This window comes from Rhinatrema bivittatum, chromosome 8 (assembly GCF_901001135.1).
Source record: "Rhinatrema bivittatum chromosome 8, aRhiBiv1.1, whole genome shotgun sequence".
NCBI lineage: Eukaryota > Metazoa > Chordata > Amphibia > Gymnophiona > Rhinatrematidae > Rhinatrema > Rhinatrema bivittatum.
This window is the reverse complement of record NC_042622.1, coordinates 60,165,087-60,184,010: the sequence shown is the minus strand read 5'-3', so window position 1 is coordinate 60,184,010 and position 18,924 is coordinate 60,165,087. Positions and strand designations below refer to the sequence as shown.

Genomic DNA, 18,924 nt, shown 5'->3' with positions numbered 1-18,924 from the left:
TGTATTTTTGTTTTCTGTTATTTAAATGAACTATTTCATATTGAGTTTTAAGTGAGTTACATCCCAGTTCTCCTTTTCCCTGTTCTCTGTAAGACTCACATTCAGTCATTTCAATTGTTGTATGTAAACCGAAGTGTTTAGTAACTCTGTCACTAGAACCTCGGTATATAAAAATGTTAAATAAATAAATAAATAAATAAATAAATTTTATCTGCCTCTGAAAGGATGAATGGTCGAGTTGAACTCCAGGTTTATGTACAGGCTGCAGACTTGGACAACAGAGCTATCCTGGTGGACTAGTAGTTCACCATTGGTAGACTGGAACTCAAATTAGGGCACCGAAGATTTGAAGGGCGATCCCAAGAAGAGGGCCCCAAGATCCCAGGAAAGACAGGCCATGCCATGCTAAGGTTTTCTAAAGAAAGACTGCTAGATAGCCAGTATTAAAAACATCTGAAGTGTTTGACAACATTTAAAATACATTTTAGAAATCCCTGTGAACAAACAGATTTGGAGTGATGGGATTTTGTGATGATTCCCCTGATTGTGTCATACTGCAGGTTTTCACTGGGTCCTGGGCAGATGACCAGATTAGGAACACGATGGATAAATGCCGTTAAATCAGTCTCAGCTTACCTGCCTGCCAGGTTCTAGCTCGGTGGGACTAGCTATCTCCTCCACATAGTTTGAGGGAAACCACATCTGCTTCTTTCCGCCATAGTCTCCCCTCCACCTTACAGAAAAAGAAGACAGAAAGCACTGACGTGGCTGGGGGTGTCTGTAGGTGACACAGAAACCTCCAGGCCTGTTCCCTTTTACTTCTGGCCTACAGAGGGTGCTGCAGAGCTCAGGTGCAGACTGAAGGCATCATATTACACGCCTGAAGCTGAAGAAGTGGAGCATCAGTAAAGTTAAGCTAGCAGGTGTTTGAACTAATGTAATTTATTATTCTTTAAAAACTGGAGCTTTATTTTGACTTCCAAAAAAAAAAAAAGTAAGAATACTCCTAAACAGAATAGGGCAGATTTTAAAAAGGAGTGTGCGGGCGTACATGTACATCCGATTTTATAACATGCGCGCTCATGTTATAAAATCCGGGGTTGGCACGTGCAAGGAGGCGCACAGTTGTGCATCTTGCGTGCGCCGAGCCCACTTTGAGCCGCGCTGCCTTCCCCCATTCCCTACCCCCCCATCCCATCTTCTCTTACCTCCCCCGCCCTTTCCCCCCTACCTTTGATGACTTTTTTTTATTGCAAAACTTACTTCAGCCCTGGGGCAGTTGGCCGGCGTGCGATCCCAAGCACAGCGGCAAATGGCAGCTGTGCCTGAATCCTCTGGCCCCGCCCCCCCTACCCTTTTTGCAAGCCCTGGGACTTACATGTGTCCCGGGGCTTTATGTGCATCACTGGGCCTTTTAAAAATAGGCTTGGCGCACTTAACCTTTTTAAAATCCGGCCCAATTTGTTCAGTATTTTAAATTACTATTATTATTTTTTAACTTCCAACACAAGACAGCAGAATGGCTCGAGCACTTCCCCACTTACCAGCCTCCTTCCTGTTTTTCCACATTCTGGATGATGGCATTTTTGGTGAATGTTAGCTCATCCTCCCGCTGGGCCTTATAGTCAAACAGGGCTTTGACAGCGCACTGCAGCAAAGAAAGCATATGTGTTAGAAGGCAGGACACAAAGTAATAAGATTCAGAGAAAGAGGCGGTCATTCGCCCATTCTACTGCCTCCAGACAGAAACCTCCACAATCCAACAGAATATGTTTTCCTACTCTGCTCTTAAAAACCTCCAGTAATAAAGAAAAATTCCACTTCCTCAGCATGTACCCTTGCAGTTAGATTGTTTTCCCTGAATCCTAACTTAAATCCTCCCTCAGTGCTACAGTTTAAACCCTGCAGAGACCTTGCAAGCCCCATGGAGTTTCCTCTTAAAATACAGGGGTTGGCTAGCACCGTGGGTACGTCAGTAGGTGCACGGTCTGCATCATGAAATCCCTGCCAGCTCCACCCTCCCCTCACTCCCGCAGAAGAGGACATAAATTTCCTGCCTCCGATTTTACGAAGGATAAAATGATTTGAAAACTGTCCTGACCATTTCTTGGCTATTTCCTCTGGATGTGAAGTACTGATCACTGTACTCTTAATACTATCCCCCCCACCCCCCCAACACACACTTCTGTATCTGAATGTTGCTATCAAGCCACTCCCTCAGGCCTCACTGTTCATGATTTTATTTAATACCTGCCTTTTTGAATATGAAATTCACTCAAAGTGATTTACAGCATATTAGAAACAGCAGCAAATGCACAGAGGTTGATTGCAGTAAGAAAAAGTGTAAATAAATTAGAATAGCAACACAAAAATATAAAAAATAATCACATTACAACTTGGCAGTAAACAAGGCTTTTGAACTAACTACAAGCAGATCAAGACTCCAACCAAGCTCTGCACACAACATTGCAGAAATAATAGTTTCTAACTCAGAAATTTAAATAAACCAGCAGCAAAAACAATTAGGGCAAGATTTTCAAAAATATTTACATGCTTAAAACTGGGTTTTACATGTGTAAATGCACTTTACCCGCAGTAAGTGGCTTTTGAAAATTGCCACAATATATGCCATTGAATTGTCTATTGCATTAAGTGCACTTAACACAGGTAAATAGTTTCTGGAAATTGCTACGATAGTATGTTACATTTAAATGCAGAAACTCCTTTGAAAATTCACCTGCTAGTTTGCAGCAGCATTTATACTACATGGGAGGTGTTAAAATTCTTCAGGACACAGAGAACATCGGCTCATAACCTAAACAGCTTGAACAATGAGTCAACCCACAAAATATCAGATGTGCTCAGCTTGAACCTTATCCCACTGCTTGAAGGAGTCAAATGGCAGAAAATCCATAATCTGTAAGCACCATATGGCTTGAAAAAAACCTTCATTTCATGTGGGTTTGACAGGAGTAAAGCCCAACCTGTCCCGGAGAATGTCCCTTCCTCGGAGGTTATAAAACACATACTAGCAGAATTTTACAGGGTCTTCATTTATCGTCCCTTTGACCTGAGGTTTGATGAGAATAAAAAGTCTCTTAAATCATCAGGTGAGTGATGGGGTCACTTGGCTCATGTGAATTCGAGGCAAACCACCTTGATTTGGTTTGGTGGATCTCAGGGAGTCTTCTTTTGGGTTTTCAGATGGGGATCATCATCATGTTAACGTTCCACATAAAAGATGCGTCGTGTGTGACGGGCAGTTGTATTGCTACCATGCGAGGACAACTGCCATCACTTAGGGTACAGCTTCAGCAGCATCTGCATGCACGGGACAGGCGCAGCGTGATGAACCTTCTGTAAACAGCCAATTGCTGAGGCCAAGTGAACCAAGTGTGGCCCTTGGAAAAGAAACTAGAGAAGCCAAGGGATCAAACTTCAAAGAACAATGTTCCATGCCTAAATCAGGTTCCTGCATTTAGTTAGATATTTATGCCGAACCTAGGGACTTAAGTTTCTGATTGAAAGGACCTTAAAGGTAGGGCTGCAGTTCATCAGCCTAAGGGCCTGATTTACTAAGCATTTTTCCCCATAGACTCAAAGTGGGAGAAAGCCTTAGTAAATCAGGGCCTGATGTTAGGTGCCCAATGCTGAAAAGCAGTGCTAAGGGCCTTAAAATGTTCCTCTCCAACTCTAGTTACCGACTTTGTAGGGTTCTAAATTTAGGAGCGCGAGCCTCTTCAGTTTTGAAAAGGGGTGATTTAGGTGCATAATTCCCAAAGTGAGGCAGCTAAATGTTTTGAAAATTGACCCGGAACAGAATACAGAGAATTATTGTGTAAAAGGGGCAATGCCAGGGCCAGCTCAACTAAGCATGCACAGAGAGTTAAAAATAAACTCCCTGTACATATTCCCTGCTGGAGAGTCTGCATGTGCAGATTCTGCAGGTACCTTTGTACCAGGGAAGGGAGTTTCAGAGAGATACTCTGCAGGGAGTTTCCCTTTGAAAACAAAGTTTCACGCCCATGGATACGATGTAGGATCCCCATGGGGGTCTGAAAATCCATCTCTAGGGGGTAATTTTGTAACACCAATTTTCAAAGCAGGTTTACGCGTGTAAGTTTGTTTCAAAAATTACCCAGGCAAAACTATCTGTACATAATCACACTCGTTTGTTGCAGGTAGGTTTGCTGTGAATATTTGCACACTTACTTTTTAAAGTCAAAATGTACGCGTGTAAAAAAAAAAAAAAAATACCACCCAGACCCAGTCACTCTTCCCCCACAAGGGAGGGTGTGATACTCAATCTAGTGCTCACTAATGGTGATAATGTCTCTAATGTTTGGGAAGGGCTCACCTGAGCACCAGTGGTCATCAGACGGTATGGTTCGATATCTCAAATAGGATACAGAGAAGTCACACAAAGACCTGAGTTTTGAATTTCACAAGTACAGAATTTGTAGAAATGGGGATGTACATGGAGGAAGAACTGGAAGACTGGGAGAAAATGGGTGAGGTGGAACAACAGTGGGCCAAATGAAAAAGAGTTATTACAAAGGCAACAAATCTATATGTTAGAAAAGAAAACAAGAGAAGGAGGAAAAAGAAACTGATCTGGTTCTCTAAGAAATGGCTGAAAAAAATAAAAGGTAAAAAGAACACCATTCAAAAAGTATAAAGGATCCCAAAAAAGGGAACACAGGGAAGAAGATCTGTTAAAACTGAGGGAAATGAATAAAGAAATAAGGAAAGCAAAAAGTCAAGTGGAAGAGAGGATTGCCTAAGAGGTAAAGCAAAGTGACAAAACATTTTTCAGATCCAGTTATGCTCATAAGTTTCCATACCCCTGACCGCATTTGTAAGATGTGTGGTATTTTAAGAAAACATGAGTGATCAGGCAAAGCACATCTGTTATTTTTAATGTTTCAAATTAAACTCTTAAGCATCACAGAATAGCAGAATCATTAAACCAACATAGCAAAAAAGGAAATAATAAAATAGTCCTGTTCAAAAAAGTTTGCACACCCTTAGTTCTTAAAATCATGTATTGCCCCCTTTTGTATCAATGACAGCTTGCAGTCTTTTGCGATAGTTGTGAATGAGGCCCTTTATTTTCTCATGTGGTTAAGCTGTCCATTTCTCTTGGCAAAAAGCCTCCAGATCCTGTAAATTCTTTGGTGGTCGAGCATGAACTACATGTTTGAGTTCTTCTCAAAGTGGCTCAATGATGTTGAGGTCAGGAGACTGTGATGGACACTCCAGAACCTTCATTTTCTTCTGCTGCAGCCATTTTAGGGTTGACTTGGCCTTATCTTTCAGATCATTGTCATGTTGGAAAGTCCAAGTATGCCACATGCACAGCTTCCTAGCTGATGAATGCAAATTCTCCTACAATATTTTCTGATAAGATGCATTCATCCTGCCATCAATTTTGACTAAATTCCCTTTGCTGCTGTAGTTCACCCCCCCCCCCCCCAAAAAAAAACAAAACAGCAGAGATCCACCTCCATGCTTCACAGTAGGGATAGTTTGCTTCTCTTCATGGGCCTTGTTGGTTCCTCTCCAAACATAGTGGTTATGGTTGTGACCATAAAGTTCAATTTTGGTCTCATCACTCCAAATTATTTTGTTCCAGAAGTTATGAGGCTTCTCTAGGTGCTGTTTGTTGTACTTTAAGCAGGCTGCTTTGTGGCATTGGTGCAGCAATGGCTTTTTCCTGGCAACTGTACCATGTAGCCCATTTTTGTTTAAGTATATGCATGCTGAAACACCCACCCCACTTTGTTTCAGTAAAGTTGCTTGTGAGTTTTTCTTTGCATCCCAACAAGTTTTCCTGGTAGTTGTATCTGAAATCTTTCTTGGTCTACCTAACCGTGGCTTGATATTAACAGAACCCATGATTTTCCACTTCTTGATCAGAGTTTGAACTGTACAGATTGGCATTTTCAAATCTTTGGATATCTTTTTATAAGCTTTTCCTGATTTATAAAGTTGAACTACTTTTGCTAGCAGATCCTTTGACAGTTCTTTTGCTTTCCCCGTGCTTCAGAAAACCATCAAAGTCAGTTCAGCCTTGAATGAAATGCACAAAGGTTTCTCAAGAGCAAGAAACTCAATGACTATTTATACACAGACACTAATTACAATCAAACAAGGCACAGTTGTGGATATCTACCCTTCATTGCCATCTCAACCTGTATCAACTTGAGTGTATATTATCAGCCCAAACATACAAGGGTATGCAAACTTTTGAATAGGACCATTTTATTATTTCCTTTATTGCTATGGTTTGTTTAATGATTATGCTATTCTGTGATGCATAATACTTTAATTTGAAACATTAAAAATAAGACATATTTTGTCTGATCACTCATGTTTTTGTAAAATGCTACACAACTTACAAAATTCTGCCAAGAATATGTAAACTTATAAGTGCACCTGTATATCAGAGAAAAAAGGAGGCCAGACGTGCTATAGCAAATTGAAAGATGACATGGAGCAATGTGTAGAGAGAAATGAAAAAATGGATGCTCACTAAAGAAGACCCTGGAGGTGAACCGTTGCTGGTGGACAAGACCATAAATGAGGATGGAATAGATAAATCTTTGTTTACAGAAGAGAATGTATGGGAAGAGCTAGGCAAATTGAAGTTGGACAAGGCCATGGGGCTGGATTACATACATCCCAAGACACTGAGGGAGCTCAGAGATATACTGGTGGTCCGCTGAAGGACCTGTTCGAAAGATCCCTGGAAACAGGAATGGTGCGGTGGGATTGGAGAAGAGCGGTGGTGGTCCCACGTCACAAGAGTGGTAGCAAAGAGGAGGCTGTAAACTATAGGCTGGTTAGCCTCATCTTAGTGGTGGGAAAATTAATGGAGACTCTGCTCAAGGAAAGGATAGTGAACTATCTTCAATCTGGTGGTTTGCTGGACTCAAGGCAGCATGGATTCACCAGGAGAAGTTCCTGTCAGACAGACAATCTGATTCAGTGATTAGAGAATTGAATCGAGGAAGAGCACTTGATGTAATCTATTTGGATTTTACCAAATCTGTTGATTCGGCCAGGTACATGAGGCTAGTGAATAAAATGAGCAGCTTGGGAGTGCGTGCCAAGGTGGTGGCGTGGATTACAAACTGGTTGACTGATAGGAGACAGCATGTAATGGTTAATGGAGCCTACTCTGAAGAGAGAATCCATGTTAAGTGGAGTGCTACAGGGATCAGTGTTGGGACTGGTTCTGTTCAATATCTTTGTGAGAGACATTAGGGAAGGGATAGAAGGTAAACTTTGTCTATGTGCGGATGATACTAACCTCTACAAGAGAGTAGACATGCCTGAAGGAGTAGAGAGAATGAAAAGTGATTTAAGAAAGCTTGGTTAAAGATTTGGCAGCTGGGATTCAATGCCAAGAAGTGCAGATTCATGCATCTGGGGTGCGGTAATCCAAAAGAGCTTTATGTGATGGGGGGTGAAAGACTGATATGCACGGACCAAGAGAGGGATCTTGGGGTAATAGTGTCTAGTGATCTGAATATGGCAAAGCAATGTGACAAGGCGATAGTTAAAGCCAGAAGAATGTTGGGCTGGATAGAGAGGAATAACTAGTAAGAAAAAGGAAGTGATAATGCACTTGTACAGATCCTTGGTGAGGCCTCACCTGGAGTACTGTGTTCAGTTCTGGAGCCCGTATCTCAAAAAGGATAGAGACAGAATGGAGATGGTCCAGAGAAGGGGGACCAAAATGGTGTAGGGTCTGTATCGGAAGACTTATGAAGAGAGGCTGAAGGATCTGAATATGTATACCCTGGAAGATAGGAGGTGCAGGAGAGATATGATATGGACATTCAGATACCTAAAAAGTTTTAATGATGCATGAACTTTGAACTTTTTGCATTGGAAAGAAAATAACAGAACTAAGGATCACAAAATGAAACTCCAGGGGGGACAACTCAGAACCAACATCAGGAAATATTTCTTCATGGAGAGGGTGGTGGATGCCTGGAATGCCCTTCTGGAGAACATAAGAAATTGCCATGCTGGGTCAGACCAAGGGTCCATCAAGCCCAGCATCCTGTTTCCAACAGAGGCCAAATCAGGCCACAAGAACCTGGCAATTACCCAAACACTAAGAAGATCCCATGCTACTGATTCAATTAATAGCAGTGGCTATTCCCTAAGTAAACTTGATCAATAGCAGTTAATGGACTTCTCCTCCAAGAACTTATCCAAACCTTTTTTGAACCCAGCTACACTAACTGCACTAACCACATCCTCTGGTAACAAATTCCAGGTGGTAAAGCCTAAAACAGTCAAAGAATTCGAAGGGGCATGAGATAAACACTGTTGATCTCTAAAGGCTAGAGGATGGAAATGAAGAAAAGAGTGTAGGGGGATAACTTTGTGCAGCAATTACTACCATTAACCAGTAAGCCTTGATGCTTTTAATGCATCTCATTTTGACGGCAGGGGGAAAAGGGGAACTGGATTCAAACAACCACCAAGGTGGTCCCAACTTCTAGTCTGGGGTACTGAGAATCAGGCATAACGAAGAAAGCACAGGACTGCTTCTATGGTAAAATCCATAAGGAAAGCACATTAAGAGCATTGCTTGAATTTTCAAGGAAGCTCATTACCCAGTAAAAAATGTTGCTAGCTGAAACTTTTATGGGTTATCATAAAGCTTGGGATAACTGCACGGAGTGGCAGTTACTACCTTTAAGAGAAATATAGGGGTAGCCTGCACGGAGTGACAGTTGCTATCTAGGGAATCTTGCTGGACAGACAGGATGGATCATTTGGTCTTTTTCTACTGTCATTTGTATGTTACTATGAAAAGGTATCTATCTCAGGGTTTAAGAAATCAGTGAAGAAATGGGCCCCTGTCATCCATACTCAATATCATGAGTTAGTGAGAAGGTGGAGAAGGGATTCCAATGTCATATCGATCCACAACTTATGAAGAGATCTTTTTCTAAGATTGGAGAGCTCACTGAGTGTGTGCCACTTAGAGAAATTCAACTCTAGTTTCTTCATAGGACCTAGCACAAGTCCCTGGACTTTGCCCGGGTGAGCCAGTCGTCCAAGTAGGGGTGGACCAGAATCCCTTCCTTCTCCAGGGCCGCCGCCACCACTACCATCACCTTGGTAAAGATGCGAGGAGCGGTTGCCAGGCCGAATGGTAGTGCTGACCCAAAATCTTGAAGCGGAGAAAGTGCTGGTGTTCCTGCCGGATGGGGATATGCAGACAGGCCTCCCTCAGATCCAAGGACGCTAGGAACTCTCCCTTGTGCATCGCCACAATCACGGAGCGTAGGGTTTCCATCCTGAAGTGAGGAACCTTGAGAGCCCTGTTGACCAGCTTGAGATCCAGGATCGGCCGGAAGGAGCCCTCCTTCTTGGGGACTATGAAGTAGATGGAATAATGGCCGAGCCCTTGTTCCGTCACTGGCACAGGAAGAATGGTTCCCAACTCCCGAAGCCGGTCCAGCGTCTGTTGCACTGCGTCCTGTTTCTTTAATCCGCAAGGGGAGAAGACAAACCGACCTCTGAGAGGTCAAGCAAACTCTAAAGCGAAACCGTGCTTTAGAATATCCAGGACCCACTGGTCTGAGGTAATTGTGGCCCACTCCTGGTAGAATAGCAAAAGGTGGCCTCCTATCTGGGGAATTGAAGAGCAGGCTGGCAATACTTCATTGTGGAGATTTAGCAGAAGTCCCTTGGGCGAGGGCGTCTTGGGCTGATCTTCGACCCCGAAAGGAATGAGACCAGGACTGCGATTGCGACGAGGCAGGCCTGTGGGGTACCGGCCGCCCCTGGCGAAAGCGCAGTTATCCTCTGAAACGGTTCCGCGGAGAGCTGTAAGTCCTGGAGCTCCGAGGATGATCTTCCGGTAACTTATGCACCTTATTCTCCCCGAGCGATTTGATGAGTCGATCCAACTCCTCCCCAAACAGTAATTTACCCTTGAAAGGGAGGGAGCCAAGTTGAGCGTTGGAGGGGGAATCTGCGGCCCAGTTTCTGAGCCAGAGGAGGCATCTGGCTGAGACTACGGACACCATGGACCTAGACAGCACCCGGAGAAGATTATACAGCACGTCCGCACCATACGCTATGACGGCTTCCAGCCTTTCCGCCTGTTGTGCCTCCCCTGGAGGCAATTCTTGGGCGCCAAGCAGTTGTTGGAGCCACTGGAGCCCTGCTCGCTGCATCAGGGAGCTACAGACAGCAGCCCAAACTCCCAAGGTGGACACCTCAAATATACCTCATGTTTGCGGTCCTGCAAATCTCCGAGGGCCGCTCCTCCAGTCACTGGAATAGTAGTCTTTTTTGTGACTGCTGAAACCGCAGCATCCACCCGCGGTACTTAAGCAGATCCAGGAAGACCTCGGGAAGCAGGTACAGCTTGTCCATAGCTCTGCCAACCTGCAGAGAAGCCTCCGGAGCCTCCCACTCCTTGGACAGCAGTTGGAGGAGCATAGGATGAAAAGGAAAGGTCTTCAAAGGCGACTTGAGCCCCACCAGGACTGGGGCCCCTCTCGTCTGTGCGGTGCTGGTACCAGGAGCATCCTTGGGAGCCTCAATGTCCAACTCGGCCAAGACATGCGAAATGAGTGAATCCAGCTCATCGCTCTGGAAAAGGCGGAGGACTCAAGGATTATCTCCTTCGACTTGCGCCAGGGGCGCAGTCAACCAAATCCGGGTCCACCGCAGGGACCGGCAAAGGCAGGTTAGGACCGGTCGGAAGAGAAACTGGCTGTACCCTGGAGGACCCCGAGGGAGCCGCTGGCCCGGCAGAGCCAGGGTCTCCTGGAGCCACAACTGAACGCGGCGGTCCCAATCCCCACGGTGCCCCTCCGGGGTCCGGGAAATCCCCCAGTCTGCCCACCTTAGCAGGAGGGGGAGCCAGAGCAGCATCCTGGTGCTGATTGAGCCTGGTCAAATAAGCACTATGTACTGAGTCGGGAAGGTTAACCGGAATGAGAACCAGAGGAGAATGAGCCCGGTCAGGGGCTGAGCCAACAGGAGACTACGCCGGAGGAGGCAACTCCGGATCCAAAATGGCCACCATTCCCACGCTGGACGGGAACGGGGCTGTCCTCCTCAGAGCCCGGCGCGCGTATCAGCGCGAAACTGACCGCCCCGGCGGGCTCGAGGTGCCCTCCCCACCAGGGAGGCACCGAGCACACAAGCCTTCCTGGGAGAGCCGTGCTCCAGGCTCCCTGCAGGCACTGCATCGCGTCGAACGCGGCATGGAGGTAAGTAAGAATAAGCAAAGACCTCCGAAAGAACTGCCGGCAGCCGGGGGAAGGAGTCCTGCGCTGCTAAGTAACTTAGTCGACCCGTTCCCTTAAGGGAAGACCCTTAAGTATATTTTCTTCAAGCCAGAGGAATGCCGCGTCTCTGAAGCTTAGAGGCTGCCCCAAGGAATCGGCATCTCAGGGCAGCGGGTCGATATCGAGGGGGAGAGGTTGGACCACCAATTTCACCCCTAAGGCAGCAAAAGTTACTTCTGTGAAAGGAAAACTTACAACTTACCCCAGGGACCAAAAACAGCAATAAAGAAAAGCAAGAGACTGGTCTGCCACTGAAAGAAAACCCTGCCTGCAAGCTGCAGCAGAGCAACCAAAGCAGTAAGCCAAAAACGTTTTTGTTTTTTTTTTTTGTTTGTTTTAAATAAGATCCATCCAAATAAATAACTCTAAGGAGAAAAAGAAATCCAGAAAGGACTATTCTCAGAGAAAGAAAACTGGGGAACCGAAGGAGCCAACTGCCATCCTGCTGGAGTCAGAGAAATATTGAAGGTTTACAGAGGGCACACCAGTTATGAGGGACCGCCCTCTCAGTTTTTGCTCTGACTCCACCTGCTGGAAGGGGGACATAACCCACTGTCTGGACTGATCCTGGTACGTACAGGGAACATGAGTTAGTGAGAAGGTGGAGAAGGGATTCCAATGTCATATCGATCACTTATGAAGAGATCTTTTTCTAAAGATTGGCGAGCTCACTGAGTGTGTGCCACTTAGAGAAATTCAACTCGGGTTTCTTCATAGGGCCTATATTTCTCAAGATAGAGTTTATAAGGCCAAGGTTACTGACACGGAGAGGTGCCCTAAATGTAAAGCAGACAGGGGTACTCTAGCTCACATGTTTTGGCATTGTGCACCAACTCGGGCTTACTGGCAAAGGATATTGAAGTTTCTGGGAGTGATAGCAGGCCAGACAGTTCGATGATCTGCAGATGCTGTGTTGTTTGAAGACATTTCTAAATTACTGGTACAAGGCGCAAGAACAAAGACTCATATGAAAAGCCTTTTAAGTAGGGAAGAAAGTAATCTTGAGTGTTTGGCGAGACCCTGATCCTCCGTCTTTTTGGAGATGGAGGAACTTATTTCATGATACAATGCAGATAGAGAATTAGGCTTATTATATAATTTTTTTGCAAAAGGCCTTATTTTCATAGCCTTCTGGTGAGAGCTAGATGTGAGGTTTTAAATTACATATAGGGAGTATATCAGTAGTTACTTTCCCTAGTCTCTTTATGTGCACTCAGTAATACATTTTATATCCTATAGCTATTGAAGAGATTGTTCTATCCTTTAGCTGTTACTGGGATTGGGGGAGGGCGAGAGTTGAGGGCTTTTATATTTTGTCTTTTTGATGTTATTTTATTCTGTGTTGGACAATTGCTTTGTTTTAATGAAGATAATGTACATAAGGAAGCAATGAACATGAGCTTTCTTTTACTATCCCTGTAAAGATGGTTATAGTACGGGAGGGTGGGAGATGGGAGGGTGTCTTCATGTTGTGGTTTCTGTGGATCTGCTTTGGGATAAACTGTAAAATGAAGTGTTATAGTCATACTCATCTAGGTATAATGGATATTGCAGAAGTTTATAAATTTGGTGTGTTATTTTTGTACTTTTATTCAATGAAAAAAAGTTTTACAATAAAATTATGTTCCCCTGTGGATTAAAGACTAAGAGATGAACAGAAGAAAAATGCAAGTAAGCTGGCACTGAATCAGACCGTGCTGGAATCCGTGAAAAATGCCTTGCTGTTTAATTTTATTAAAACATTTTTGAAAGGTGTCGTAAGCAGAGCAATCTTTTAAAGGGCCAACCAAAAAGAGGTTATCCTGCATGAACTTACCAGACCTCACAGGTCCTTACTTCAAATAGAGCTGCTTGCTGTAAAAAAATAAAAAGGCTCCATTTGGCAGGAAATGTAATTTCTCTGTTTCTCCGCAGAATACAGAGAATGGGCTATTGGCACCAGATTCCAAATAATGCCTGGTCAATGGAGGGACTGCCATACCAGTTAAGTTTCTGTATGAGTTTTCCAACATGCTGGCCCTACACAGAGACCACAAACGTACTACACACAGGCCACAACTTGGTGACTGGACAGTAAGAGGTCCACATTTGCAGATAAAGTTACCTGGATAACTAAACTGGATATTCAGCAGAACTTACCTGGATAAATATTCCGCTGAATGGATCCTGACACAGAAAAATCAGAGATAAATCGCCTGAATCAGGGTCAGAACTTGGAAATGGGAACCTCCAGCAGCACTAGACAAGATGTTTTCCTCTCTTTATTCTGGCAGCTACTTTGTCAACTGTTGCTGCCCTCTCCCTCTTTTCTCCCTGCCACGTCTGGGCCCCTCCCTCTGGTCTCAAGTCTCTGGTTCCTGTGCAAGAGACCTGGAATGCATGCGCCTCATTCAGAACACAGGGCAGAGGTTTACCTTAAATGTCGGCATGGGATTGGCCTCCACGTAGAAGCCCGGATTCCGTCCTTCATAGAGAGATCCATAGTCGGGTTCCTTTAGAAAACAGGACGAGAAATGCAGGATTAGACCTGTGGCAGAGTGTGCAAGCGAGAACCTCCTTTACTGCTAGCTGGTGAAGATGAGTGGAGCTGGTTGCAGGGGGCTTCCTGTGGCCCTGGGGGAGGATGTTGCTGCTGCAGAAAACTCAGCCCTACTCTCGCTATCGTTTTCTGTTTATCAGTGCTCCATCCTGGAAGGCCTCTGGTTCTTAGCTTCCCCCCAGCCCCTCTTCTAGCACACCAGATCCTACCCTAATCCCACATACTACCATCTCAGCCACACTCCAGTGTGTGGGAAGGAATATGGCTAGGCAGAGGAAGGGGGTTGGAGGCATGAGGTGGAGCCCAATCAGTTTATCTGTAACACTCTTCCATGTTCCCATATCTCAGGCAGATCTTCTATGGTGGTGACCTTCTCTGAATACCTGGATGGGCCTCCCTCAGAATCATATCCACTGCTGCTCCTTCCAGATGTGTCCCTGTCAGAGCAGCCCCTCCCCGCCCTTCCGCAGTTCTATACTCTAGGAACAGACTGCATGTCTGAAAGTCACCAGACCATTCCAAACCCCGCCCCCACCTCTGAAATCACCATCATATGGAAGAGGCACCTGACTGGCTACAGTACCTCACACGTCCTCATGAACGACTGGGAGTGTGCACGAGCGCCCGTGTGTACCCATCCCTCAGAGCCGGCTGGTTACCGCCCCATGCCCCCTAAAAATGACTGCAGTGCCCCTCTCTGTGTGTGTACAGGGTCCCACAGCCGCAGCTGGTCTTACCCACTACTCACCGCAGTGCCGATCTTCTCTAGGGTCTCCTCGTTGATGGGATACCGCAACTTCATCTTGCGGTACAGCGGGTGCTTCTCATAGTAACTGACCAGGTCCACCAGGCTGTCAAACTCTGAGCTCCCCAGGACAACTGCCTGCCCCTCCTGCAGCACCCGGCAGTGCTTAATCTTCCCCTCCGCCCTGAAGGGGAAGCAGTAAAAGGGACTTGTTCCATTGCCTTCAAGACTAAAACTATCTCAGATTGGCACAGGGAGGTTAAATACCTTACCCAAGGTCACGCCAGGAGCGACGGAGAAGGGAAAGGGAAGCAAGGTCTCCTGTTACCAGCTTTAGAGATTAAGCACACAAAGGGGAATTTTTTAAATTACTTTGGGGGTGGAGAGGGATTAGGGTTGTTGATCTCCAGAGTTGGGGGTGTTATTTTTTTTACTTTTAACCAGCTATATGCTTAACATAGCGAAGTAGGTCTATAATGTATCCAGGTATCCACGACCAGAAACTTACCCGCCTAAGCTGAAGTCTCACTCCTGGGATGCCGCTGCAGCACCTCTTTTTTTCCAGGCTATAACTTATTTGGTAATCGGGAAAGAGGTATTTAATACCCAGGTTTGTTCAGCTAAATCTCAGAAATAGCCAGAGAAATCCTCATTGTGACTCACACAACACCAAAGCCCATCTCCAGGCTCATTCCCACCCCCAGAACCCCAGGCTCACCGGAAGGAGATGGCGTAAGAATTGGGCTCGCTCCTCTTCCGCACCAGGAAAGCCCCGTCACGTGGCACCCTCATCAGCATGTGCTCCGCCTGTGCCCGTGTCAGGCTAGCATGGTACCATCTGCACAAGGCAAAGGGAAAATATCCAACTGTTGCTGTACACAAGGCCTGTTTCACCGGCTTTTATTTTATGTCAGTGGAACAGTAAATTCTATAATCAATCCTTCTGCAATTCTGCAGCATGGCCCCTCCCCTTCCCCACCTATGCTTGGCCTTACCTCCCATTGTCTCCTTCCCCTTAAAAGCATCCCCCACCACCACGTCTCATGCTTGGGCCCCCCATTTGCCCTCCCCTCTGCTGTGCTCACTCACTCCTTGCTCTCGTGTGCGTTGGTCTGAGGCACGGGCTCCGTCAGTCTCATCTCAAACTCATTGCAACGCAGGGGCACCTGCTGGTAGTGCGTGATCAGGGCGTAGAGGCTTTCAAACACGAGGTTGTCCGTGAGGAAGAATTTGGGGCTGCCCGCCTCCTGCCGGGAGTGGATGCGGCAATGTTGCACTTTTCCATTGCGCCTGGAAATAGAGCAAAAAAAAACCCAACAAAAAACAGTGCTGCTCACTCCACCTGTCTGTGCAGGCAGAGCAGCAGCAGCAGCGAGTGCTGCAGGAGAGTCCCGATTCCTGCCAGAAATACAAAGCTAACAAAATATTTACAGAAGAACCTTACCTAAGCTTCTGTTTATCTTTAAAATAATATTCACTATCCCAGGGAATTCTCATGCCCTCTGACAGTATTTTTAATCCACAGGAAGGAAACAGAACTTGGTGAGGTGTTCTCTGGAAGGGGACACCTGGCCCCAGGGTTACAGTAACCAAGGGGTGCTCATCCACTCTGTTTGCTACCTGGGAGATAACTTGCCATCCTGGAAGGAGAGCTGGTGCTTGCCCTGCTGTGCTGCATCAGGACGCAGTTGCACAACTGAGAATGATCAGAGTGCAGCCTCCATGTGGCTCAGATGACACACTGCACGGAAGACAAAGTCCTTACCAAAAAGACAAAGTGTAGTCTCCCACGAAGGTCTCACTCTCACGCACCAGGAAAGAACCATCTGGGGCCCCCGTCTCGATGCAGTACTCTGTCAGGAGCCGCTCTGCAATGTGACGTCCATCTCGACCAGCCCCTAGCTTCCCATGGAACCACTTCTCAGCAGAGTGAAGCTCCATGCTGTTGCTCACCTTCACAGGACCAACAGGAGAAACCAAGGAGTTCCTCAGGGTTCCTTTCATTATAGGTTTACACAGCACGCCAAACCAAAGCCCACTTGGAGAAAATCATCATGGAAGATGCAACTTGAAGGGTAAGCCAAGGTCAATGCTAGGACTCCCAAACCCTGAGTCATGGGGGGGATAAAGTGACTTGCTCCAGGGCACACAGAGCCAGTGGTAGAGTACAGCCTTGGACATTCATTCCAGGACTTCTCCTGATACACGGTCCAATGTTCTAAAGAGTAGGCCACTTCTCCTTCCTAACACAACTCTGTTTCTTCATTCAAGAATCTTTTAAGGTCATTATCTGAGATTTGATCTTCTGTCCATATGAGCTGCTGAGGAATGAGCTCATGCAGCATGGGCACATCTGTTGGCCAAAGGTCACCCTCAAGAGGTTTGTTGCGGGCCTCATTCCCAATCAAAGGACAGGAGTAGTTGGGGTGGGGAATGAAAAAAAAAAGGGGACTTCTCTCCATCTGTGTCTACGGGAAAGTATTTAGACCATCTGACATTAGAAGCTTTAGTAGATGAGGGTCAATAACCCTTCAATATAGGGATGTCAAAAAGTGGTTAAGACAGGTTTTGCTACTGGAAAATCAATACATTATTGATTAAACTTCAGCATAATCTGCCTCTGCTTTCACAGAGGGATTTAAGCTCCAAAGTATGTCCTGAAGCAGCAGTTCTCTCATTCCTGCTAACAGGAAGAGCTTCCTCGGGGGCACTCACAGTAATCAAAAAGCCACCACAGGGTTCAGAACAAAGCAAAGACAGAGAGAGAGAGAGTGAGAGCTTCTGTCTGTTACCTCCTTCTGCTCCTCCTCATCTTCGTTCCCCTGGCTGCTGCTAGTCTCCTCAGAGTAATAGATTTTGTTACTGGTGAGAACAAAGAAATGTGGGTACCATTCCTGGAGACAGAAAGAGGAGAGAGAAGAAGAGGGGAAGTGTATGGCCTCTGGTGATAATCAGCATCAGTCAGGAAACTTTGCCTGCTTATACTGGCCTAGCCTGACAGGTGCCCTGATCCCACAGTCCCTGCAGCACATGTGCCTCTGATCTCCCTGTGTCCATGCAGTACACGTGATCCAATCTTGCTCTTCCTGCAGAACGTGTCCCTAATCCTACTGTGTCCCTGCAGTACATATGCCCCTGATTTCTCTGTCATTTTATCATGCCTGCTCTTTGTCCACCACTTCCAGTGCTGACGTTTGCTCTACATTTAAACCCTCAGGCCTACAGTGCTACAGCTGAGCAAAAATGTAGAATGCACAAGGGTGTTAACGTCATTAAAGTCTTTCATTAAACATCTCTCTGCAATCCACTCTTTGGACTACTTCTGAGAAGAGGATGTTCAATTCACTGGTTAAAATCACTTTTTTTCCTTCCACAGAGTGAAAATAGAATCTGAAGCTCAGGATATGTTCACTGCGTAGCTTTGAGACTGAGCAGGAGCTTGGAATGCTTCCAGGAGCCTCAGTCCAGCACTGAACCAGTGTCATCTGCTTGCCTGTACCCCCTAAGAAAATGCACACCTCCAAATACATGGCAGAAGGACTGGAGGGGATAGGTCCCTGGGCTGGAAGATTGCTTTGGCAGCAGGGAGGCATAGGAAGCAGAGGGGGCAGTGCGCCATTCTCTGCCCCTCTCCCATCTCTGTCCAGTCCTTGCCAAAGATAGCCCCTGAGTCCTCCTGTCTCCCTCCTTCTCCCCCCATTCCCAACCTCTGGAGGTACCCCCATGCTCTCTGCCCCAGAAACAGGGACTCACATGGTTGATAGGATCTTCGAGGTAGAGGATTCCATTCTTAATGGAATTGCTGATGTCATTCTCGGAGTACACAGTGGTTGACGGCACTTCTTCATACGCACTGCCCTCTGCCAATTTCTTGTGCTATCGAAACAGAAAACTCTGGAGTTTCACACTGTGAGAGACAGCCAGTCAGATGGAAAAAAAACCAAACCCAAAACAAAACAAAAAAGTGTTTTGCAAGTCCCGCTCATTTCACGTCTCAGTATTAGACACACTGTAGAGGGGGGCTCGTCCCACGCGTTGGAAGGCATCTACGAGACACTTAGCGCTAGGGAGGTCTCAGCACAGGGAGACACAATTCTCTGTTCTGTCTCTGTGGCAAGCCACGGATTCACCAGTTCCATGGAGTTACAAGCAAGGGAGCACAGCTGAGCCCTCTCTACACTTCCTGATGCAAGAACCATCTCTCAGTTTCAGGCACACTACTCGGTAGCCCCGAGGCTCCCCCTCTCTTCAGTTTGGCTTTCAGGGTTCCTGGGCAGCAGAGAAAGCACTGACATCTCTCAGTA

At 46.1% G+C, this 18,924-nt stretch overlaps 1 protein-coding gene across 3 annotated transcripts in view; it reads right to left on the bottom strand.

Moving 5' to 3' along the window:
* PLCG1 (phospholipase C gamma 1) overlaps positions 1-18,924 on the bottom strand; it is a 168,049-nt gene that overhangs the window by 33,566 nt on the left and 115,559 nt on the right. For all 3 annotated transcript variants that reach the window (XM_029611383.1, XM_029611381.1, XM_029611382.1), the window contains exons 14-22: positions 18,374-18,496; positions 17,413-17,514; positions 16,386-16,573; positions 15,710-15,910; positions 15,339-15,458; positions 14,624-14,804; positions 13,751-13,828; positions 1,545-1,648; positions 637-733 (exon numbers count right to left, since the gene is read on the bottom strand). In XM_029611383.1, coding sequence (XP_029467243.1) covers positions 637-733; positions 1,545-1,648; positions 13,751-13,828; positions 14,624-14,804; positions 15,339-15,458; positions 15,710-15,910; positions 16,386-16,573; positions 17,413-17,514; positions 18,374-18,496 — 1,194 coding nt within the window. The remainder of the gene's footprint in view (positions 1-636; positions 734-1,544; positions 1,649-13,750; positions 13,829-14,623; positions 14,805-15,338; positions 15,459-15,709; positions 15,911-16,385; positions 16,574-17,412; positions 17,515-18,373; positions 18,497-18,924) is intronic.